Genomic DNA, 25,484 nt, shown 5'->3' on the forward strand with positions numbered 1-25,484 from the left:
ATAAACATTTTCACTTTTAACCTTTATTATATATATATATATATATTATTTTTTTATGAACTTGAGGTTTTGCTTTCAGGGACTGGTAATATTAGCCTGTAATAAAGCTCCTAGCAACCCTGGAAGAGTTAATCCCATGACAAACATCACCCCTAAACAAAAAGGGGATCTGGATTTTTTATTATTTTTTTTTTGCTGTTGCTTTTCTCCAACTTTTTCCATCACTCTCAGAGAAAGCAGCTGTCTTTGGGATTCACTCCTAAATCAAGCTGGCTTTGTAAGCACTTCCACTATTGATTTTCCTTGCACAATTAATCATAATTTTCAAAGCTTCAAAAGGGCTTAGATATTCAGATGAATAAAAGTAAAGCATCAGCAGTTAGACTAACTAGGAGAAAAAAAGTACGAGGGCAATCAATCACATGCTTCAGGGTACGGTCTCATCACCAGATGGACTCAGAAGGAAATATCCCCCCATAGTGTAATAGAGCATAATCATGCGCATGATGAGGATTTTACACCTTGTTGTAAATCATCCCTCCTGGCCACCTTTAGAAGAGGGATAGCAAGCGGTATGACTGGCTTCTGTGGTCTTATACAGATAAAGTCATGTTTCCCACCTTCCTCTGGAGGTGGGAATGAGCCGAAATCCCAGCCTGGCATCACGCCTTCTGCCAAGGGCAGCTTAGGCCTGCTGCGGGCCTGGCCACTGCTTCAGATCTTGGTGTCCACCTCTGCCTAACTATGGTGGTTTCTGGGGACTTTACATACCTTACTGCAAGCCAAGTCTGAATTAAGACCAACTTTTGATTACATTCTCATTTTGTTCATATTTTTTACACAGATCAGTGGTCAGTGTAAGTCCTCTTCCACTCCTGGGAAAATCACATCGCTCTCCTGATGTTCCTTTGCTGCTCAGGAAGTGACACACAGCTGCGAGTCTTAGTTGTCCTAAAGTCTAATAACTATTTTGAAAGCATTTTCTTTATTGCATATTATTTACTTTTTGGGCACTGCTCACTTTTTGAAGGCAACAGCATCTTACAGAAAACCTAATTCCCTCCCAGGTTGCAAGCTATTATTGCTTGAGAAGTACATCACAGAGCCATAATAAATTGTCCAAAGCCTAAACGTGCCTGAAATCCCATAGGCCATGTGCTCACCAGGAAAGACATGCCTGAAATGTGTGTAAAAGGCAGAAAGCTGCAAAACTGATCATGCATATAAGCACTGCACTCCCTCAGGGCAGGCACTCATTTAGTGCACGTGTTAAGGATCTAAAGGAACACAGCGAGGAATATCTGCAAACACACGAAGCATGGAGAGAAACCCCCCCACATCCACCCAGGAAATCTCCTAGCAAGTGCCAGGGAAAGAGTCCAGTGGTTAAGCAGCATGACAGAGAAAGGCTCAACCAGCCACATTAGTGATAAGTGATAAAGATCCCTGAGGAAAAATGTAGGCCTTCACCACCAGCCCTGCCTCCTCAGTTTGCTGCACTGACAAATTACACTTCATGTTGGGGAAAAGTGGCTGCAGTGCCCCCGTAGTGTTTCAGTCATGACCCTTCCCAGACCAAAATAGGGTAGGGTTGCCTATGTGGTGATCAGGCTTTGCAGAACACACAAATGCCTCTTTCTAATGAGAAACTCCCCAAACCTTCTGCTGGGATAAATATTGGGAATATTGGGTTCTGCTAACTGCAGGGTCTGTGAACAGTGCTCAGGGGGCCCTGTGCTGTCACGAACTTCCTTGCCTTGCTGAGTGTCATGTTTTTGGCTGGGATAGAGTTAATTTTCTTCACTGAGGCTCACACCATGCTGTGTTTGGGATTTTGGATGATAACACTGCTGATAACCCACTGATGTTTTGGTTGCTGCAGAGCAGCGCTCGCACAGAGCCAAGACTGTTCTGCTCCTGGGGCTGCTGGGGGTGCCCTAGGAGCTGCGAGGGGACACACTGGGACACTGATGAGTGTCCCTGCAGCATAGACCTGTTTGAGCATACTGGTGCTCAGCATCAGCCAGGACTGGGATGTGCCACTCCAAGGCGGGAACCACACCAGCCAAGAGGCATGAATGAAATGACTCATAGAGTCATTAAGGTTGGAAGAGCCCTCCAAGATCATCTGGTCCAACCATCCCCCTACCACCAATGTCACTAATAAACCATGTCCCTAAGCACCACGTCCAACCTCTCCTTGAACACCCGCAGGGACGGTGACTCCACCACCTCCCTCGGTAACCCGTCCCAGTGCCTGACTATGAGGCAGGAGTTTTGTTCCATGTCATTTCTCTTCACCAGCATCCTCAAGCTGGTCCTGGCATCCTCCAAAGGCCCAAAGGAAGGGCCCAGTCCTCTAAACTCTGCTAGATGCCATGCAAGCAAAATGGGTAAGTTCAGGCAGTGCAGAGTAAAGCAATCAGCACTGCTGATGCACTCAGTGACAGGCTGAATACACAACTTTTCTGGGAGTACTTGCATTCCTGGTATGTATATCCACATACACAGAGAGGGGGAGAGGTGTGTCCATGCATCCTCTTGCACCTCAGCCAAAGCACGCTCTGCACGTGGTGCATGGGGCACATTCCTCAAGTGCTCAGAAACTCTGCCCGTGGTGCTCCTGCCGCTCCCGTTGACATCCTTTGTTTAACAAAGCTGCGCTTTGCTTTGCATGTGCTGGTTGTTAAGATACAGGCAAATCAATCAATATCTCCTGGCAGTAAGGAAACACAAGTCACTTGGAGAACATACTGTTTGGGTGGAAGCTGATAACAGCCCTTGGGGAACTGGAGATCATGAAGAAAGTGTTTAGCCAGTACTGACACATCCGCACCTCCCCAGCCCACAAACAAAATGCGGTGCCGAAACACTACAGCATCTTCTCCTCTGCTGAGCCTGGAAAGAGAAACAACCAAGAAAGAATAAAAATGAATGAAGTAGGTTGAGGTGTAGGATCACACAAAGTGAACATACGTTTTCAGTTTCTGCTCATATCTAGAAGACACGCGCTGCCTGTGCAGCACTCACACAGGGCTCAGACATTCATTTTCTCCCAGGTTAACCCATCGTTTTCTAACACAGGTAGAGTTTGACTTTTATATTTGGGAGTAACATCAGGCAGAAATACCAGAAGCATAGAAGTTTAGAGATATCCCACAATTTCCCATCCTGGTGGTTTCGCGGGCTGTAAAATTGTTTCCAGACTGAAATGACAGAGGTTGGTGACATTGGCCATGTATGTAAATGATCACAGTGTCCTACGGAGATTAATTGGCTCATGAATAAAGATGAGGAGCTGAGGTGTGGAGGGAGAAATCATTTATCAATTATATGCCTCGGAAAACTGAAAGATGATGTGGCCTTAACGGCTGAATGGTTTTGAAAGGGAGACTTGTAAATTGAGTTCTAATTCTGCTCTGCCGCATCCATAATAAAGAACTGTTCAACTAATTGCATCCTCGTGTGGCTCAGGAGCAGCGGCACTCAGCTGCACTGCGTGGCAAGCATCAGGGATCAAAGTTTAGTTAGATTTTAGCCGTCCTTTGCCTCACGTAAGAAGGATGCTAGCCAGTTACCTTTGGCCTCATCAATAGTGATAATGCACCCTAAAAAAGGGCAAGAGCCTGTAAATATTTTTCAGAAGATTAATTTTGCTCTTGGATTTAAAGAACCAGAAGAAGAAGAGCACGGAGTCACTTGGCTTTCATGTTCTGCTTCAGCACATGGACCCATGGGGGTGCTTACCCATCCCCGGAGGGACTCGTTACTGATTAACTGAAAACAAGAGGAGTTGGGAGGATCAAAACTAGAGCAGAATATGATGATCCTGAACAGGGAAAATGATCTGAGGGATGTGACTGCTGATAAAAGCCGACCTCCCCTCCTCCTGCCCCATCTGTGTGCTTGTTAACAGGTTTGCTATTAGCGACAGACTTAGCATGGGCTCCAGCACGTGCTGAAACACAGAACTCAGACCTGAGAATCTCCAGGCAGGATGAGCCTCATTATTTAAAGCCTTGCTGCTGGGCACTGTGCAAGTCCAGGGATCAAAGAAGGCAGCCATGCTTTGGTCCTGGCTAAGCTCAGAGGGAACCTTGTGGCACCTGGCTGCTGGAAGCCAAGGCTGCTGCTAACAGGAGTCATTGGAGATGTCTTAGTCATATCTGCCTGAGACCATCTCAAAACATGGGTGCCCAGCCTCTTCTGCTGCCACATTTTTTAGCACTAACATCTTAAAGCACCACAAAAACAAAACAGTGCCTGCTCTGTATGAGGTGCAACACCAATGCAACGTCCAAAGGATGTGGATATGACCACATGTGAGAGAGGGAGGGGAGAGACAGCAGGTTCAGCCAAAGGAATGGAAATATCTCATTAGAATTGCCTTTAAAGTGTGATTATACTTCAAAAAGCAATATAATAATGGCACCAGGAGGCTTTATGTACTGCCAGTCCTAATTCCCATAGCAGTAGTATTGAACAAAGAAACTAAGAGACTATTTTGTTAATTATCTGCTCTAAAAATTAGGGCCTGATCATCCCTTTTTAAATAAAAGGCTGTGCATGTCCCAGGGCTACTCTAAAAGTTAACAGAAATCAGCACAGATCAAACTCTCCCCTTTACTGCAAGGCTTGTGGTTGCATGGCCTGTGGTTTGCTCAGTGCAGTGTCTGCTCAGTGTAGTAGCAATAGTTAATCCAGGTCTACATCCAATCTTTTTTCCTCTAGGTCTTAAAAAAACATGTCCAGAAATGTGAATTAGTTTCCAATAAAACTATTTAAAAGCTTTGAAATTGAATCAAAATCAAAGAGGTGAAATTATCAAAATGAAATGTTTTGACCAGCCCAATTCTTTTTATAATTGCCCTTCATGGTGTTTTTCACGACCACATTTTTTCTTCCCAGCCTAGCTGGGAAATACTTTCCAGGTTCTCAGTAATTCTTGAAGGTTAAGAAAAAAAAATTACTGTTGTAGGTAGAGCAAGTATATCTTTATTTATGTAGCCTGGAACACAGGAGATAGATCCTGTCCATAACAAGCACCCAAAGTGTCCAAGCAGAGGGAGGGAGACAGAATCAATAAGATTCACAGGAACAAATCCACCTTCCTATCCCCAAGCAAGTCACTCCAGCTCCACTCTCCATGAAAGAACAGGATCAGGCATTTCATTACCCTCTGATTGAGATGTCCACAGCAGGTTGGATGAATTGCTCCTGAAACAATCCCATTTCTCTGCAGTGCCTATGAAAGCAGCGCAATGCAGCCTGCATTGACTCTCACCTCCTACGTGGATGAGAGGAGCAGATGGAGGGAATGTCGACAGAAGTCAAAGGACAAATTATAACCCCTAACAGCTGGGGAAAAGCAAGGAAGTTGGTGTTTAAGTCTGGTGCTTAAATACATCCCCATCTCTCTCTGTTATGTCAGTAGTTTTTTATACTTAGGTTCTGTCAGCAGCTGACAAGTCTTTGGGGGTAATCAATATAGGTGGTCTCTCATTAAAGCAAACCTCAGCACCATGGTATAAATAGATTGTATCAGGAGAGGAAATCCTGGAAGGAATTCACTCAGAGATTGAACTGTCACAGAAATTGTCTTTGCGTGTGAAATGCACGTCGCACGCTGTAGATGTCCTTGTGATGGCAGCCTCCGTGCTTACGAAAATCAGCCCGCTTCATGGAGGTGCTTGCTGTTGGCCAGGCGCCTCATTTTAGGCACCCAGAGCTGAGCAGGATGGGTGCTGTTCTTGGGGGGTGCTGCTGGCACAGAGCAGGGGATTGTGGTGGGTATGGAGCTGCCATTTAATGACCCAAGGCCAATGATCAGTGACGCTGGCTTTGCACATGTCCTTGGTGCTGAGGCAGGCTGCACAAGCGGGGAAGGGTATTTTCTGTGTTGTTTACATACTAAAGGAAGTAAAAATAAACCAAAATGATCCAAATAAGAAACATCCAGCACATGCTTGAAACTCATTTTTTTTGTGTCCTACCTTGAGCCAAAACACTTCAGAGGCTTTCAGCCAAGCAAGAGTGGTGGGTATACACCTCTGCCATCTCTGTCAGTCACATCACCCATTTGTTATTCTTTTAACTCTCATTTACCTTTAGGTTCTCTGCATTTCAGCCTATGTGGTGCTTGAACCATCACAGGACTTGGGTTTGTCCTTCTCTCAGGGTTTCAGCTAGTGCCTCCAACATCCATTGCATAAGAGAAGCAACCAACATACAATCATGTCTGATGTCTACCATTTGTCCAGAATTTTCTTCTCAGGTAGATATGGGAAAGTATTTCCTTTTCCAGCTTAAATAACATTTTAAGATATGGATGAAAATGATTCTTCTCTTTCCTTTGTTACCAGCAACTCCACTCCATCATTTTTTTTTTCTTTCAATTTCCTCTGCTATACCTATCTCTGTAGATTCAAATTTTCTTTAAATTTGTATCTGTGCATCGGACATTTCCAGATGCAAGCACAACCAGATAGTCAAGTTTTGTCTCCTACGTTTTGTCCTCTGCTGGCACCTTCTTTTTCCCTATGTGAAGGAAGCACATCTGAGCCATCAGTTTAAAAATCAACCACAGTGGCAGAGCGCTGCCCACTTCCCGTGCCAGAAACAGCCTGTGTGACTTACCGAACTTCGTGTTTGTTTGAACAACATCTAGAAAAGATAAAGGAGGAACTGCAAAATCTAGGTAAGGTGCCAGCGGTTTAGCTTCCTGTGAGTCTTTTTTTTTTTTTTTTTTTTTCTTTCTTTTTTTTTTTTTTTTTTTAGTTTCACTTTGGTGCCCAGTTTGTGCTTAACCCAATATTTCCAGTTTGGAGATTTTCGGTCCTTGTGTATTTTCACAGAGGTATTCACCTCTGCTTACTTCAGCCATCTAAAACTTAGCTGTCTGACTTTTTAGCACACATCTCCCCTCCTATCTAAGAGAGCCAGGACTGATTTTGAGCTCTGAAGCCCCAATTGCCTGCCTAACTGGAGCACTGTTTCTGATCTGGACCACTCCAGAGCTGTTTGAGAGGTTGCTGGTGGATGCAACCTAGTCTGTCTTACCTAGCCTTGGCTTAGGGGATTGGTCCTAGGCATTTTTTAATCCAGTTGTACAGCTATAACCTTAAGCTACAGTGTCAAATAATTTAGTTCCCCCATTCAGTCCCAGGTCTTGGCTCCCTGTTGTCCCCACTGGCTGTGTGTGGATTCACTCCTTGGTCCTCTCCTGTAAATAAAACCCTCTGGAACAAAACCATGCTACCTTGCTGGGCACCATTCACCTGAAGAACATTTTAAATCAGACAGCATGGATGTGTCCAATTCATTCAGCTTTTGGCATGTCCTGTCTGCACAACCACACACAGAAACATGCGAGACAAATCTTGAGGCTTGCAAAAATTAATAATAATGAGGTGAAGAGTCAGTGGTACTTTTCCTTGGAAAAATGCGGCATGTGGAAAGCACAAACTGGATGTCAGAATGTCACAGAGAAGAGGATGTGGAGCAACATAAGCAATCTGAAATCCTTGGATGGATCAAGTGTTAACCAAAGAGGTAGAGACCAACAGTGGGAGATGGAGGCCCAGTCAAGGTGCTCCATCTAGAACCAGAGGAACAGCTCTCCATAGCAAGAAGGCATCCATCTCACTTGCTCCTTGTTCTCTCTCTAGCGAATACCAGCCAAAGGATCTTTTCTACTTAGGATTCTTCCATTTGGACTTCACAACCTCATTGCCACTCCTGAAACCAGCTTCATGCTCAGCTGTGATGTGCTGTAGGAGTACTGACTGCAGAGCACACTGCTGGACCTCTGTAAATGTGACAGGGTCACAAAACCATCGTGCTTGGTGTTCTTTCTTCTGTCTGTGGTTCATAGCCACAAGGAAATAAAACAAAGGCTCAAATGACAAAGTGACTTGTCAATATGAGAATGTCCAAAATGTACCTTATCCTTTCTGTGCTGGGTGACCTCAATATGAGCAGAACCAGCCCAGAGACTTCTGTCATATTGACTCAGCCACCGCCAGCTTGGGGCTGAGGTGAGAGGCAGCATTAAATTTTAACCACTCTTTAAATAACATTTTTGAAATCAATAATGTGGGTCCTGAACCCTGGGCTTTCCAATTGCAGTGGGTTTCATTGTGGATGCCGTGAAGATGAAGTTTTACTTGCTCCTTTTTACCCTATTCAGCTGGATTCAAGAGAAGCATGTCTTCACTCATCCAAGGTAAATACCTCCTGTGGCTACCGGGCTCTCGGCATGTGGTGAGTGGGACAGGGAAAATGTTGAGGTAAAGTAACTCCAAGTTGCATAGGAAAACATTTGGCAAAGGCTGACATTTATTTATTGCTCTTGTAATTGGGTCTGTGGTTCAATTTAATATATAGATGGTGGAGGAAATGAAATTATTCTAAGTCTTCTTTGCATCCATAAATCCTATGTTTTTAATCATATTAAAACTATTCTTTTCAGTCTAAGTGCAAATCAATTCTGTTCATTCAGTGCTTTCGAATGCCAATAAAGGGCATTCTGAAACTTAATGGGAAAAAATAATTTGCTTCGTCTGCCTTAAAACAAGACCTTAAATGAGTTACTTCTTGAGGTAGAAAGAGAAACCATTTCAGAAAGTGCTAACAATCTGTTTTTCTTTCTAAAGCAGCTTTTATGATTGTTTCTCCAATCATAAATCATTTTTGAATAACCATTTTGTATTTGTACAGTGTTTCAGAAGCAGCTTTATTGTTACCTATCGATAAACTTCAGAAATACCCTGCAACCAAATGCTTTGTTAAAACATGAGAACATATGTCAGAGAGGAAGACAGCCAAAGTGCCTTTATTTTCTATATGGGCAGCTGGCTTTAAAACCTTCAATGTCTTAATAGGTAGAACTAAAAAGATAAGCCCCTCATGTGGGGATATTAAGCAAGCTGAACAAGCTAGAGGAACCGTGATTAAACACAGCCTGCTCCCAGAACCCAAATTCCTACACAAGTAACAGTGAATTGGGTCTCAGGGCCCTCTGTTACTCTGCACCCCTAGTCAGTAGCAGGACTGCGACAGGTCAATGCTTCTTGAGTTTATGCCTTAAAAACAGGATTGTTCAACTCTGTTTCACATTGCAATCATATTTTGTTGTGGATTGCTACAAGGGTGTGGGGTTCGAAGTAGGGGGACAGTTAAATAAGCTTGTAGGCGAATTCAGCAATATTGTTCTGTGCTGCTTGGAGGTCCATTTATTTAACATTTAAATAAAAAACTGAATATCTGACCCTTACAGAAGAATATGGCATTTCCAACTGGAAAGCATGAGGCAGAACAAGTAGCACGTGTGATCCTACCTGCTGAGAGCCAGAGGAAGGCTTCCAGCTGGAGACAAAGTAGGGAGGCTTCTCTTCTGGAGACAGTACTCCAGAAGAGCATGCAAGGTTTGAATGAAGCCAGGCTGTGAGTTCATGGAGACACATCCATGCTGAGCCCTTGTTTCAAGGGCTGCTGTGATAAGCAATGCTGACAGCATTTGTGGTGATTGAGAAATGCAACGGAGAGGAGGGGGAAGGCACAGTGATGCCTGAACACAACTGGCACTGATTTATATCTGTTTGTGAGATGGTGGCCAGGCCCTCTGAATCCTGGCAGGGATTCATCTGACTATATGGGCTTTCTTCATAATGCTGTGTATGACCAAGTCATCCTCATCTTCCTATACAGCCAGTGGAGAGAAATGTGTATATTTAGGATGCAATCAATTCTGATTTAGCACACAGATCTAAATTACCTCAGGTTCTGCTGAATCCTCACAGTGCTCGTTTCTTTATTAAGAGGATATAATTTATTGAGAGTATAATAGTATAACAAAGGGTATCATATATTTAGAGGGTATAATGTCAAACTGAAACGGAGGAACCAAGAAGCCCACTGACCCCAATTCCAGCTGCTAATGCCCCCATGTTAAACACTATTAGAGCAGGGACTGAACTGGGATTAACTTGGTCGGTGTATTCATGTCCTATGAATGAGAGCTATGAGTATTTGCTGCTAGCCTCCAGCTCTCTGCCACGAACCACACTCACCTGAACTATTTATGCAACAAACTGTGGGACAGAGGTACACACCAACCTCCTCGTTATGGCACCCTCTGCCATGTCAGGCCATGGCAATCGTAGGACGAAACCACATGCAACAGCCCTTTTCTGATTTCCCCTGTGAAAAGTCTCTCCCAGATATAAGAGGGCAAATTCATTTTTAAAATAGCCCTCAACACAAGTTCTGGCATGCACTTGTCTAAAAAAGAAGGCCAAGTGCCAGCCCTGCCTGGCCCTGATTGCTTTCTGATGCTCCACCAAATGATGGCAGAGGCAAAAATAAGGCTGGCATGCTGTTGGTTCTGCATGAGAAGCAGCAGTGATTGTATGGAGCTTGGCTAAAAGTAGAAAAGATGAATCACCTGGTTGCCAGACACTGTCGCGTCTCCGCTTGAAATCAGTCACAACAATGACTTGTGGCAATCACATTACACAGCTTGAAAATGCTTGTTTTGAGAGCCCTGCCTGTTTTCTTTTCAGAAACATCTCTTCAGATAGGGCTGGTGGGGAGTTAGTGCCTCTTTTATGCACTGCCACCACTGTATGCCAAATGACTGACGGGATGAGAGCCACCCCAACCCAGAAAATGGAAATAAGGGCTTGACATTCCTCTGAGTCTCCTCCCTCTGCATTCTACGCATGAATTACTTTAAATATCTATTCTATGCAGTGTTGAACTACATGGCTTGCAGGGCACTGAAGATCAGGGGTGGATTTACCATGTAAAGCGGTATTTTTCTTAAGGCAGCATTCAGATGATAAAGACCTCTTCAGAGAGATAAGTACTTCTCCCCTCTCATTTGCAAATTATGTGCTTCTATCACAACTGGTCTGCACTGGCACAGGGGTGGAAAACTCTAAATCCTAGAATCATTAAGGTTGGAAGAGACCTCCAAGATCACCTGGTCCAACCATCCCCCTACCACCATCACCCACTAAACCATGTCCCTAAGTGCCAGGTCCAGCCTTTCCTTGAACACCCTCAGGGATGGTTCTTCTCTAATTCTTGCCAATCTGTGCATGAATTTCTCTTCTGTCACCGATGGTGGAGTCAGGCATGGAGTAGATGGGAAGGGCCATCTCTCTCTACAGTGAGTCTGGACTGTTGGGTTTTCAAGGAATATAAATTACTGGGCAAATAAGGAATATAAATTACTGGGAAGACAGTGGTATAGAGCACTTGAAACCAGGGGTAAGGCTCATGTCTCTGCTGAAGAGTGGTTGATATCAGGAGAACAGCAGAGCTATCTTCTTGGTCTGGGCTGGTTTTAAAGCCACCCTGCTGCACTCTGGATCAGCTGGGACTGAGAGCTGTGGTGCTGGTGCCAGCTCCCAGGAGCAATCTTGGAGTACAGCAGTAGATGCTAGCTACCAAAGCCCTGCACCAGCCACCCAGCTCTTGCATATATTTGGTTGATTGGCAGCAGAAGGGGCTGGAATTGAGCTCAGCATCTTCACTGTTGAATCTTCTTTGAGTTCTGGATGGCCAAGACAGGGAAGAAGAGGAAGGTCACGGCTGCTTCTCTAGTTAGGCTCCAGTTTCAAGTACCTGTGCTTCACCTGAATACCCTTGTTTTTCAGGGATGAGGTTTTGTGGGCTTGCCCACAAACTGACGAACAGGTTGAAGCCCTTCAGAATTTACTGAACACCACCGAGGTAAATGGTTCCCTGTGGCTCTCTCATCTCTAGGCCAAATTCTTCCACAATAAATAAATAAATAAAACTAGTAGAAAGATTTATCCCACTTTCATTCTTCTGTCCTACTGAAGCAACTCAACAAATACTTGGCATTTATCACTCTGTTGCCCCCTAATTTACATGATGAGAGCTCTACTTCATAATATTATTATATCAGAGCTCAGATTTCTGCAATTGATTTTGTGTAGAAGACACCACGAAACTGGTAGAGCACAGTAAGTAGAACACATATTTGCTAGGGAAACTTAGTGCTTCAAGCCAATGCAGTCTTGACCTAGATGACTTGCACAGCTTTAAAGATCAGGGCTGGATTTTCAATATAAAGTGGTATTTTTATTAAAGCAGCATTTAGATGGAAAAAAAACCTGTCATGCAATACTTTTTATTATTATTATTTTACTGTGTCATTTAAGAAGAGAGCATTTAAGTAAAATGAGGCATCTCTTCCTCTTCAAAAGCATTTCCCCAATCGCACCCTCACTATTTCAAGCCAACACTCTGCATCAAGAGGTGCAACCATTCCCTCAGCCAACATATTTACAGGATGACGGAGGACGTGTCTCAGATGACTGGAGATTGTAACGGTGCCTATGCCAAGTCTTTCTCTGTCTTTCTTAGCTCCTGTTAATGTTATGTCCACCCAAATTCTTACCTGTCTCCTGCTGGCCCTCCTAGTTTCTTATTCTTCCTTCCAGTTCACATAAACCTTGATACCTTTCTTTACTCTTTTCCACCTCCACAGGTCAACTCACATATTCATCTCCTTTGCTGTACTAAAATAGATCTCCTTTCCTCCATCTTTTCCTCACCTCTGTTATTCTTCATTTGCTTGCGCACAGGAGCCCCAAGAAGCCACGAAGAGAGGGAGAAAGATAGAGAGAAAAGGAACAGGAAAACGAAAGACACAAATGGCACCTCCTAGCAAATATTCATGGTTAAAATCTAGCCAAAAAAAAAAAAAAAAAACACAACTGAATATTGGCATCTTACACAACAAATCATCAGGCTAATTATAGGTGTTACTCCTGCAAAAGTTGGAAACCAAACATCTAAAACAAAGGAAACACTATCTGTACATCACACGTGTTGCATGTAGCATTCAGCAGAAGACCAAGATGCAGGAATGCTTATAACAGTCTTTTGTAGCTGTCCCTGGGGCAGTATTGACCCTTGCTGATGATGGGTAAAGAGACTAATAACCACATGCATTATGAAAGTTTCCCATTTACCCCCAACCTAGAGTTCCTTAGTTTTAATTATTCCCAATTCAAAGAATGCCTACATCAACAAGAAACTAAATCTGAACTGTTGTATGTGAGCAAAGACATCAGGCTAGCCAAGGCCCCAAGGAAATCGGTGCTGGTGAGCTAAGCATCTGTTTTGCTTCTTGGATGCTTTTTCCAAGCAATGCTGAGATACATGATGGTACCACCCTGCCAGTAATGCCTGAGATTGCTACACCGAGACTAGCTCAGTCATTTGTATAGCACATGGGGCCCAAATCTTTTGCCATTTACTGTTCCAAAGTCTTGATTGAAAGCATGGAAGGGTTTTCTGTATGTTTTTTCAAATGTGTTCTCCCTGAGAAATGAGTGAGGTAAACAGTTGATAGCTGATGTGTGTCTGGAAACACATCTTGGTGCCCTAAGTGTCTTGGTGCCCTAAGTGAAACATAATATTCTTGGTGCAATTGCACCAGAAAGGAGTAAAATAAGTCCGGTGTCTAGTGACTCCATGCTGCATCTCTTTAAAAATGCATCCAAGAATTATGTTGACCTTTTCCACATTGTAAATTCATGCCTAATTTTCTGCTTGCTGTCACTCCTAGGTCTTTTGCTATTACTGCTTCTAAAATTTCACTCTGCTATTGAATATGTTGGCTTCTGATTTTATTATTGTACAAGATTTAATTTTGCCAAGAAGAATCTCATTTTCTTATTTTCTTCCCATTTCTAATCTCTGTATTGCTGCTTCATCTTGACTTATAGTCAAACCCCTTCTGGCATTTATTTCCTCCCAGATCAAAGTAATCAGTGAACACAATAGCTACAAAGACTGGTCTGATCTTCATTAATTCTCCAAATACCCTCAGGGAAAATAACTCTCAGCAGACTTGAAAACATGTAACATAATAACTGGCTAAACATATCTATTATACTAGAAATACTATCTCAATAAAGGTTATGTTCCTGTCTTTGTTCTTGATTTATGGATTTATGTGCAGAAGTCATTATAAACATTCCTTAAATACACACATTTCATTTCCAGCAGTAGCAGAATGTTATAACACAACACACATTAAACTGCTTCTTATGAGTGATCTCTTAAATTGAAAATGTATGCTTTGATAATTTTCAAAGTGCTTACAAAATGTTAATAAGAATATATATATATTTTTTTCTTTCCTTGGTAAAAAAGAAAAAAAAAAAGGGGGGGGGGGGAAAGATTAAATGTTCCTGGAAATTTTGCAGGTCATCCTCTTGCAACCTGTTGTGGTTGAATACATCAAGAAGAACATGGAAGTCCATTTCTATGTCGCTGCATCCAGCATAAACAGCACAAAAGCTAATTTAAAAAAAATGAGAATCCAGCACAGGTACGTATTTATTTCTTGTCATGAATATTTCAGTAAACTTGATTGGCAACACTGTCTGTCAGGAGTTTGTGCCCTTTCTTTGTTTTTCAGAATTTTGATGGGAGATGTTCAAGGGCTTATCGAGAAGCAGACTATCAATGACACAATGAACCCACGCAGCTCTTCATCGTACTATCAAACCTACCACTCTCTGAAAGAAGTAAGGTGTTGTTGTAATACTCTGTAGATTTGTGTAAGGGGTGAAAGACCTCATGGTTGAGAATAGAGACAGGGAAAAGAAACCATCACCAGGTAAATAATTATCATTGTATTGTTCAACCACTGAGAGCTGTAATTAGTGTAATGCCTTTATAGAGAAGGAATGAAGCACCAGACAAAACCTATTATACACACATTACCGCAAACCAGCATTCAAAAGCAGCCTGCTCAGAACTGAAATGCAGCAGTAAAGCACCACATAAATATTTCAAACATGAAGTGAATAATATTTTAACTAAATAAAACTAAAGAGGAGTTTCAAGGCTATACCTAGACGGTGTTGTGACTATGTCTCATCACTTGGCTCAAGAGAAGTCAGCCTGGAAATTGGCCAGTGTTCTGAATTGCTAGGGTTTTTTCAGTGGTGGTGGTGGTGTGTTTTTTTTCCAGTCAGATGAAGAGGTGGGAATTTGGGAAAAAGAATGATGTCAGGTCCAGGCTACTTTTAGGAACAAGGGAAAACAATAGGGAGAAGGTCCTTTCGCAAACTGCTCTACTTCATCTTTGCAGATATATTATTGGATAGAAGACGTAGCGCGAGTCCATTCTGACCTACTTGAGAAAATACATATTGGATCATCATATGAAAAACGACCACTTTATGTTTTGAAGGTATGGCTTTGACTTACTGAGAAATCTTTCCAGGTACTAATGCGAGCAAGTGACGGGTTTTGACCAAAACACTTTCTTAAATCTATACTTAAATGCATATTTCAACAATGTGTAAATGTTTGTCTTTTTTAGAAGTTTCCTAAGTTCTTCTGATATGGTGCCATTACGTTTGACAAAGGCATTTGACCATGTAAGGTTCCTTGTTGGGTCACAAAAAAGTCACCACATCTAGGCCATCATCCAAAGGCATGAAATACTGGCATGGGAGATAACCTTCCTCTGCTGGTCTGTTGCCCTGCGTAGCTTATGATCGGATGTCTTGGAATCAAGGCCTAGTGCAGTCTTGGTTGTTATGTTAGCAGTATGGATATGAATATGGCCCTCTGACCGTATGTGAACATAAATGAGAGCAGCAACCCGGCCCACAGTCAGTCTAAACACTCCCTACATCACAGGGGCTTCTTTTTCCATCTTACTTACCCTGCTCACTTTCACCTTTATGTGATATTCTTTAAAATAGTGATTTTAACATTTTGTTTTGTTTTGTCAGCTTTCTAAAGGGCAGGGAAATCCCAAAAGTGCAATATGGATTGACTGTGGTATCCATGCTAGAGAATGGATTTCTCCTGCCTTCTGCCTGTGGTTCATAGGCCATGTGAGTAGATATCATACTTGGCTACTGTTTTCAAAGCAAAGCAAACTATCTTGCTGCCATTTACCTTCTCTTCCCAATTGCATTCTAAGCTCTGTAATGTCTTAATCCATCTACTTCCACAACGCCAGCTCAGGATTTTCCCCAAGATGTACATGGAGCAGTGAGTGTGTGTGTGCATGTCAGTAGATGGAGGTAAGTCTGTGTGAGAGAGAGAGAAAGATACATGGCTTAAATGCAAAAGAGTTCAGATATATTCTCAAGTACGCATTTCAAAGTGGAGACTCAAGAGAGACTTTTAAAGATATGGAATGGTGAGGGATGGAGAAGACATGCTATGAAAAGCAAGTATTAGGTAATCTGCCAGAGCTTTGTCTATATTGCCTCATGGATCCAAGGAGCGATGCTGGCTCTGTGTCATGTAGTGCATGGTGGCTCATATCCATACTACTCCAACTGGCACTGCCTGGAGTAGATCAAAGGACACCTTTCACAAAAGCCAAGTTCACAATAAAAATAAACTAGATGAGACTGAGACTTCAAAATCGCCAGCACTGTAGCCAGAGCATCAGCATAGAGGTGTTCTTAAAACATAAGTTATGGTTTGTCCAGGATATCACTAAATCCTGATGATGATGACGATAATAAAAAGAAGAAATACATTTATTTCTGTCCTCAGCCACAACTGTAATGCCTCAATGACTATAACATTTTAAACGAGATTGCAGGAGTTTGGGACAGACACAGCGAATGTACCTTATGACCCATTGATAATCCCAGCCTTCAAGGTTCCCTTGGAGAGAAATGCATTTGCCCTTTTCACGCTGCTCCAAATAATTACCAGCTACGCTGTCAGTTTGCCGGTGACAAGTCCCTGCAGCATTTTTTCAGAAGTAACAAGCTGAACATTTAGCTTCTCCATCCCCTTGATCTAATTTACATGCTTTAAATCCAGATTTTATTTCTATATGAGTTTGTGAAGTAACATTTTAAAATTGGATATTAATACAGGTCTGCGCACGCACTAAATTCAGTATCTCTCTCTTGAAAATACAAGGCATTCTTTATAATGTTTCCACTCTTTATCATTTAGTTTTGTTGTTAGATTGTAGGAAGATTGACATTTCTCATTTAAGTCAAAGTACATTGCCTGAGGAAAACTGGGAAGGATTTAAAATGAAAGAAAGTGCTTTAAAAAAGGTATAAAGAGGAAAAAAAAAAAAAAAAAAGGAAAAAAGATATGATTAAGGACTTAATCTATTCCAATAGAACAAAACCACTTATCTAGGTTAAAATTTATCCCTGTGTGGTAGACAAACAACCAGGTTAGGTATCACTAAAGCCTTCAAAATAGGTGGTGAGGCCAAATTAGCAATTTAGCTCTTGCTGGCTCTTTGCATACACATGCACTGAACTTATAATGAAACCAGCAGAAATAATGTTATGTACAGCAGCCACTCGAAATGTGATTTGTTATTTTTGTGCTTGCTTTATTTGATGCTCCCTTGCTGGTATTTTGGGTGGGAGAAGAGTTCCTACCATTTATATAAGCAGCAAAAGCTTAAGCCTTCAGACAAATAAGCTTCAACTCTATCTCATGGCCACCTGCTAAAGCTCAAAGACTGCAGCGTATCTCACTGACTGTATCAGTTTGGTTCTTCTCCTCTCCCCGCCACTCTGACTAAATTGCTCGTTGGCTATTTAGCAGTTTCTGTGATGTGATACGCCTCCATCAGGAGGTAGACCAGTGCGATAATTGCGTGATTATTTTACATGGGCCTTCAGTTGCCATCCTAGGAAGGTAACAAAACCTCTGTTACAAATGCCTTTAATAAGTTTTTCCTGTGTTTTACAGGCAATCAATATGCGTGAGAGAGATCAGACCATGACGACACTGCTGGAGCATTTTGATTTCTACGTCATGCCTGTGATAAATGTGGATGGCTACGAGTACACGTGGAGCCATCCCTCTGTACGTACAGATTTTTTTGACAGACTGTGCAACATACTGACATGCTGTTTATGGAAATTATTGTTGTGCATGTCCAGGGCATAATTTCCATCCTGGAACTGCATGCCCCAAGTCCTTAATCTGTGCTTGCAGTTTCTGCATCTCTGCCCGATTTAAACCACAACAGAGACTGCAACTAATTGGTATTTGACCCGTGGTACCTTTGTGTCTTCCAAGCTGCTGGAAACGCATTTAGAAACAACTAAATCTCATTCTGGGATGGCAAAGCTTCCAGCTGTCAGGGAATGCCTTTGCAAGGCTGCGAAGCCAGCACAAACTGAATAGCACACTGCATCAAATAGACCACAGCCAACAATCCACTCCTCCCTCCTGCACGATAGCCCAGTTCTCTGAGCACATTTTGTTTCAGATAAAGGGAGGTACAACAGGTATCTTTAATCCAGGATTTTATTTATCGGTTAGGAACTCTGAGTCTCTGAGTGTTTTTTGTTTGTCACTTTTTTCATGTTTAGGCCCTAAACTTAAAATGTTAAAAGGTTAAAAAATAAGTTCTTCCATTTCAGATCTTCAGTCCAGTTTAGCTTATATTTGGATAGCTACACATATACATCAAATTTCCAACTTTACACATGCTGCTAATGATGTCTAAAGAAGGATTAGATTTGCATTTGTAAACTCACACACCTGGCTAAACAGTGTGACTTCTCCTCTCCTTCCTTGGTCCAAATCCGTTGAAATCAGAGCACTTTGCATCCTCTCCAACACTTCCATTTATCATCCAGCCTCACTGGCAATCAGACTGTGGTTTTATAAGATTCCGTGGTCTTTTACCCCTTCACTGGCATGTAACCTGTAGAGATACAAGTGGGAAGTCGCATTTAACTAACAGGTGAGATGCTGCCATCATTTTTCTCAGCTTTTTTCCCTGAACATGCTTTACATGTCTCCTTTCACAGAATCGGCTGTGGAGAAAGAGCCGCTCACAGCACGGTAACAACAGGTGCATCGGTACTGACATGAACAGGAATTTTGACGCGCAGTGGTGCGGTATGACACCGTTTCCTTTGCCTTGTACCCCTGTCTCAGTTTCAGCCTGTAAAATTCTTAGCTTTGAAAACATTTTCATACAAAGACAAACGCACCTAAGCACGTTTACAAACCTGTCAACACTTCCCCAACTTGAGGTACGCTTTGTTGGGACCCAGGACTCCCAAGATGTTAAACCAGGGACTAACCTCTTCCCAGCATGATGACAAGAGAGAGGGGGACCAGGACCCTGGACCCTGTCCCTTGCATCACACTACAACACGCCTGGCTGTGGGGGAGGACAGGGGGATGAGGTGGCTCTTACCATGTCACCCAAAGCCTACTGCACCACCCAGTGGAGTACCCAGGGCACTGTATGAACGGGGTCACCTCAGTCATCCTTCAGCAATGCTTAAATGACCAAAATTTCTTGGCTCTCAGCATTTGTTGCCAAGGCTATATCACCTTTACTTACCCATGGGCACTTTAGTACTTGATAGGTTTTTAATATTCTGCAGAACAGCTCTCTGAAAACCCCATAGATCAGGTCTGGCCTCACTCAGCAGTGGCACTAATGTCCTGCATGACTTTCAGCAAAGTAATGAGACACATTTGGAGAGACCTGATGAAAGTGCCTTAAACATGGCAATTGCTCTGATCTTTAAACTCAAGAGGGGAATAGCATTCAATCCCTTTCTATGCAGGATTTCTATTCTACGAGAGGAAAAGGCACTTTTAACAGTGAAGTCAGGTATCCCAAACTGGCATTCGGGGCATATCCTTTAAACTAACAGGTTTGTTAGTCCACTGCTAAACTGGGAATTAAGATGTTTCTTTACCATGGAGAAAAACATGCATTTTTTCAGGCACAAAAATGTGAAGTTTGGGACCAAATACATATGTTTAAAAGTGATATTCACTATAAATATTCCAAGAGGAGAGGTCTGAGGAAAGTATGGAGAAATAACAGCAAAAATAACCTATGTGATACACATACGAGTTTCAGGGAAAGGTTATATAGTGTGTTTAACTTGGCAAACACCTTTGGTGGTCAACAACTTCTGAAGCAGAGAAGTGATTCTACTTTAAAAAGAGGAGAAAAACACAGCTTAAAATGTGCTTCTTCACTAAAGGAGTCTTTGGGCAATCTGTACATATTTTTACAGGACAACCCTGAGTGTTTTACCTCAGTAACAAGGGAAATAGTCATACTATTTTCAGACATACTACGATTGTCTCTTAGACATGGATGAAAACACAGAGGAGAGAAGCCACAGCACCTTGCAGGTACATTGGAGAGAAAAATCTGCACGGATGAATCTAAGCACCAAAGCCACATGCTTACATGGTCTTAGGTAACTGTAAGGATTATCTAAGTAGAAAACCTTAAAGACTGTAAGGATCTCCCTAGGTTTCTATTCCTTTTAGTGGTACACTCAGTAGCATGATGAAAAACAGTCATGTTTTTCCTAATTAGCATAAAAATGCTGTTTATAGAGGAACAGATATACCTTTGTGCGGCAATTGATAGCAGTGGTTGAACAGATTTTATCCAGAACATAATAACTGTAGGATCTCCATTATTGCTGTGGCTGTGCAAAGTGCCAGGAGTTCAGCAGGATCCTTAGAAGAGCTAAACTGGAGTTTTATCATTTTATAGTAATGTTTTAAGTATTTTTAGCTGTATTAGTTGAATACCGTAACACAACTGAGTTCATGTGAAATGACCACAAATTCACAGGTACCTGTAATTTAGTCTTTTCTCACAAATTTTTAAACAGAGAAGAGCTGTTGTCATTATGCAAAATGCTCAGACTTTCATTAGCTTCAGACTTGCTTTCAAATATACTTAGCATCATGGCAAAATTCCAGGTTTTATATCTATGCATTTAATTAGAACTGTACTTCCTCCATTGTCTGTTCAGAAACAACCTTAGGAACAGGAAAACACCTCTCACTATTTTTAGGAAGAGCAAAAAGCACTACTTAATGAGCTGATACAATATGGTTTTCTTTTATACTAATGAAGCTCAGATTTACTCCATTAAGAGCAATGATCTAACCTGGAATTTCCTCTGTGGAACTAAAATTGACTGGGACTTGGACTTAAGTATTTCTCTGTGTTTTCCGTACTATTTTCTCAGTTGGCTGTTCTCAGCACAACTAAGAATTTAGGAAAGTAGACAGAACAATCATCCAATATTGCCAGCAAACAAATCCTTCATTGCTTTCTTCCTTAGGCAGTTACTCATGTCTGCACAAAACAGAATAGCGTAAAACTTAACGTAATGATTTGGTCATTTTTGCATGATTTCACACAGATGCCATTTCCCTTTTTTCCCATTTTCACAATTACATTTTACCCAAATACACTTGTATTGAGGTGTATTTTTGAACTTCAGTAGGCTCAGTGCTGTGACCACTGCCCTGGGGAGCCTGTCCCAATGCCCAGTCACCCTCTGGGTGAAGAACCTTTTCCTAACACCCAGCCTGACCCTCCCCTGACACAGCTTTGTGCCTGTATCATATGATAATCACTAGTGTTGATTTTTCTCTGCAGATGCATTGGCATTATTGATTTCTGGAAGATGGACATTTGTTAAAGCGTCCCTGTGCCCAGTGAAAGACTTTTGCATTTTAAAGTACTGAATGAGCTTTATTCCTGCATAAGATTTAAGGATAAAGACTTGAGGATAAGATATTTATTTAAAAATCAGATTGTAGCAAAGGGAAATTTTTTCAAAATTTATTAAAACACAAGGAGTTAACATTTAACAATAAATATCCTGGTTGCTTCCAGAAACTAATTTGATCTTCTTGTCAAGATACCCAAAATGGTGAACCCTAGATGTCTTCTTGGTAGTTTGTTCCAATGTATACTTTTCCTCATTCTTAAAAATCTGATACACTACTTTCAATTTATTTGTGTTCTTTCAACTTGCAACCAATAGTTGGCCGAGATCAAACATGCCCTTAGAATTAGGAATCTCTTCCCTGTAGTACTTCTAGATTTCAAGAAGGGATCTCACAAGCTTGTTCTTGATTAATTTGTAGAAATGGGAGCACTTTCATCTTCTCCTCTAAGACTTTTTATCCAGTCTTTGAATCATTTTTTCCTTAATATTTACCTTTTTTTTTTTTTTTTCTCCGGGAGTATAGTAGGTGAAAAATCTGAGCAGGCTTGCACTGATCTTTGCATGAATTAGAGTTCTTTCCACAGTATGGCAGGGTCCACTGTTTCTTGCATATTGGCACCATACTCTATTCTTTCATTAGATGAACAAGAGTGCAGAAGGGAAGAACTTATGGAGTAAAGGGAAGAACTCAAGGAGTAACACCGTGTGCCCTTTTGTTACAGGTAAAGGAGCATCTCCCAATGATTGCTATGAGATATACTGTGGACCCTACCCAGAGTCTGAACCTGAGGTTAAAGCAGTGGCTCGCTTTATCAGAGATCACAAAGACATCATTAAAGCATACATAACAATGCACTCTTACTCCCAGTTGGTATTGTTCCCATATTCTTACACCATGAAGAAAAGCAAAGACCATGATGAGCTGGTAAGTCTTCCTGCTTCCTTAAGTTTCACGTTTATTTCAGAATTTCTTACCCTGCTTGGTTATGCTTGTAATAAGGGAGTCACAATATTCTGAAGATCAAGAAATTGGAAGTGAAATTTCTCCTCTTAAGAACTGACAGAGGTCTGGGCTGGTCTAGCAGTGTGCAAACCAGCCAGCTACTTTTGGAGACTGGAAAAAATAAAATATTTATCCCTGACTGATAGCACATCATCAATCCCTGATACTTTGAAGCTGTTGGTAAAAGAGTGGAGTGTCAGTTCTTTGGACAACTGGAAAGGACGTTTGTGTGAATTCATAATGAAGTCATGTGGTTTGCATGCACATAATCTTACATGACTATGTTATATGGAAGTACTCGGTTGTGTAACTCTGAAAAATACCCTCTACATACCAAAGCAATGAGGTGTTCAGGTGGATACTTGTTATTTTTATTAAAGGTATTTTGTGAGGGATACTTATCTTAAAATGGTTCTAATGGTAGGATGGATACCATACCCTGCTTAGGCAGAATTTTAGATCCTTGAGCCACCAAACCACATGGTAAAAACTCTTCTAGGAGACAGGCAGAGCACAAAATAGAAAAAGTAGCCAGTGCTTTTCCCCAGTAACTGGAAAACTTTGAGTTTCCTGGATCTGGAAAGGAGATCCAGGCTAAAATGGGATATTTTAAAACAAAATAATTAAGCTATAAAATTAGGTGCATAGCTTAGTATTTTTATTTATTTATTAATTTATTTATTTTTTAATGTAAAGTCTTCAAGCTCCTTAGAACAAGGAATTCCCTCTCCTACACTTCATAGCCCACTTTGGGTGTTCCTAGGCTCCAAGTGCAGAGGCAACACATTCTTTTATTTGAAACAATGGCTCCTGCACAGCACTAAGGAAGGAGCAGAAAATTGTGTAAAGGGAACCATAAATCTGATTTTCACGCTCTGGGATTTGCCATATGGGAAGACAGCACATGTCTGAGGTACACACATCATTTCATGTGTCACATGAATCCTTACATAGTGACAAACAGTAAGAGAGTTTAGAAAGATATAGGATTGACATTTGCATATACTGGCAACGATCCACACTTACTGCTGTCATTTTCACTGCTTTTTAACCGTATGCATCTCCCAGGTCACTTAACGTATACGTTTTTTTTAATCTTCATGTTCTATAGATAGGAATACTGTAAAAAGTGCACATGGACGCATCTTTGACAAAAAAACAAAAAAACAGTCCAATGTAGTGTTTCCATTGGTAACCAGTGCCAGTGTGTTCAGAAGAAATTAAAAAAAAAAAAAGTCAGTAATGTAAATATAGAACAAAATAATCCCAAACAGCATATGTTCTTATGCTGTCTTGGTTACTGTTTAATTTACTGAAACAAAGTGTTTTATTTGCCTGCATTAAAAAATGTATTTGTGACTGTAGAGCAGAAGGAAATGCACTAATTCTGGGCCTTCAGTCCTCTATGTGGCTTAAGAGTAGAATTTCCTCAATGCAAATCATGTACTGCTGATTTTGGTCAATAGTACATGAATCACTATTTAAATACTGTGGCAAAAAAAGGAAAAATATGAGACAAGTGGGAATATATGCTTTGACAACAGTTTGCTGCCTGGGGTAAGGTCCCATCTTTATCTTTTATCTAGATACAACAGAAATGGAATCTGTAGCATGGGTTTTACTCTGAAAGTTTTAACCACACTGTTGTTTTTTGTTTGTTTTTGTTTTGTTTTAGAGCCTTTTATATGCATATTTATCTAATATGAGATCCAGAGCAGGACGTAAATAAATCTTAACTGAATATATATTAACTATTATCACAAAGCTTTAAAGCTAATAATGTTTTGCTAATTTCAGGAAAGTCTGGCAAAGAAAGCAGCTAAAGCTATAAAAAGAACAACAAATTCCATTTATAAACTTGGTACTGGTGCACGAACAATTTGTAAGTATGACTTTTTATTACAACAACAAGCATGATAGCATATGCTTGTTATCTTCAGGACACAGCTTTTGGACAGAAATTTGAAGTTATGGTTTCAAGTAACTTATCTTTTTTTTTTCCCTTCCTTGTGTAGATTTAGCTCCTGGAGGTTCAGATGACTGGGCTTATGATCTTGGAATTAAATACTCTTTTACCATTGAGCTTCGGGACACAGGAACTTACGGATTTTTGCTTCCTCCTGAAGAAATTCGGCCAACTTGCTTAGAAGCACTTTCTGCTGTCAAAGAGATTGCGCAGCATGTTCTTCAAAATTTGTAAAGTTTTATATAATTTATTCCAGCATGGCTATATTTAGTTAGGTCACATAACAATAAAAAGACTGCTGCTTTACTAGAAGTATTTTTATATAGGAGAAAAAGGAATAACGACACCCCATACACTTCATTTTGGAATACCTCAAGCTTTTTTTACCATACTTCCACACCTATGAATACAACAGTAGTTCAATCTCTGTAAGAAAGGCACTCAAGAGTCTCTAAGAAGTCATTTTAAAGACTATATATTAGTACTAGCACTGTAAGGGGAAAACAGTATTGATAATTTTACGTCCCTTTAAATGGTTGGAACCCCAGGTGCTGTAGCATCACATGGGCCTCTGATCCACATGCAGCATGCAGGGCTGCCCCTACCTATAGAAGAGATTCCTCCAGTTGGTCATTTGTGCTATTACAGGATTTTCTGACTAGCAAACAACTCTATTCATTACTTCTACTGTCAAACTGAAAGGATGTTCACATGAGAACTTCTTGCTGCACTTTTAGATAAAGGCAAGGACACGCAACCTCATCACTGATACTAAGTGGGAGCTGCCTGCAGGCTCCTCCACTGCAATTAGTTGGTGAAGTTCATTTATCCTGTGGCCAACGGTTTGTATGCACCTCATGTGTCTGAAGAGTGGAGGCCCTAGAGCATGTCCAGAGCAGGGCTACGAAGCTGGTGAGGTGCCTGGAGCACAAGTCCTGTGAGGAGCAGCTGAGGGAGCTGGGGGTGTTTGGGCTGGGGAAGA

At 41.4% G+C, this 25,484-nt stretch overlaps 1 protein-coding gene across 1 annotated transcript; it reads left to right on the top strand.

Annotated features, from left to right (window-relative positions):
• Nucleotides 1-8,153: 8,153 nt before the first annotated feature.
• CPB2 (carboxypeptidase B2) lies at nucleotides 8,154-24,736 on the top strand (the record flags this gene model as incomplete). Its single annotated transcript, XM_084286288.1, has 11 exons — nucleotides 8,154-8,224; nucleotides 11,664-11,739; nucleotides 14,253-14,377; nucleotides 14,468-14,576; nucleotides 15,146-15,247; nucleotides 15,798-15,902; nucleotides 17,755-17,871; nucleotides 18,828-18,918; nucleotides 22,256-22,458; nucleotides 24,334-24,418; nucleotides 24,552-24,736. 11 exons carry the CDS (start codon nucleotides 8,154-8,156, stop codon nucleotides 24,734-24,736), a joined length of 1,269 nt encoding a protein of 422 aa, XP_084142414.1.
• Nucleotides 24,737-25,484: the final 748 nt, after the last annotated feature.

This window comes from Netta rufina, assembly GCF_964035555.1.
Source record: "Netta rufina genome assembly, chromosome: 1".
NCBI lineage: Eukaryota > Metazoa > Chordata > Aves > Anseriformes > Anatidae > Netta > Netta rufina.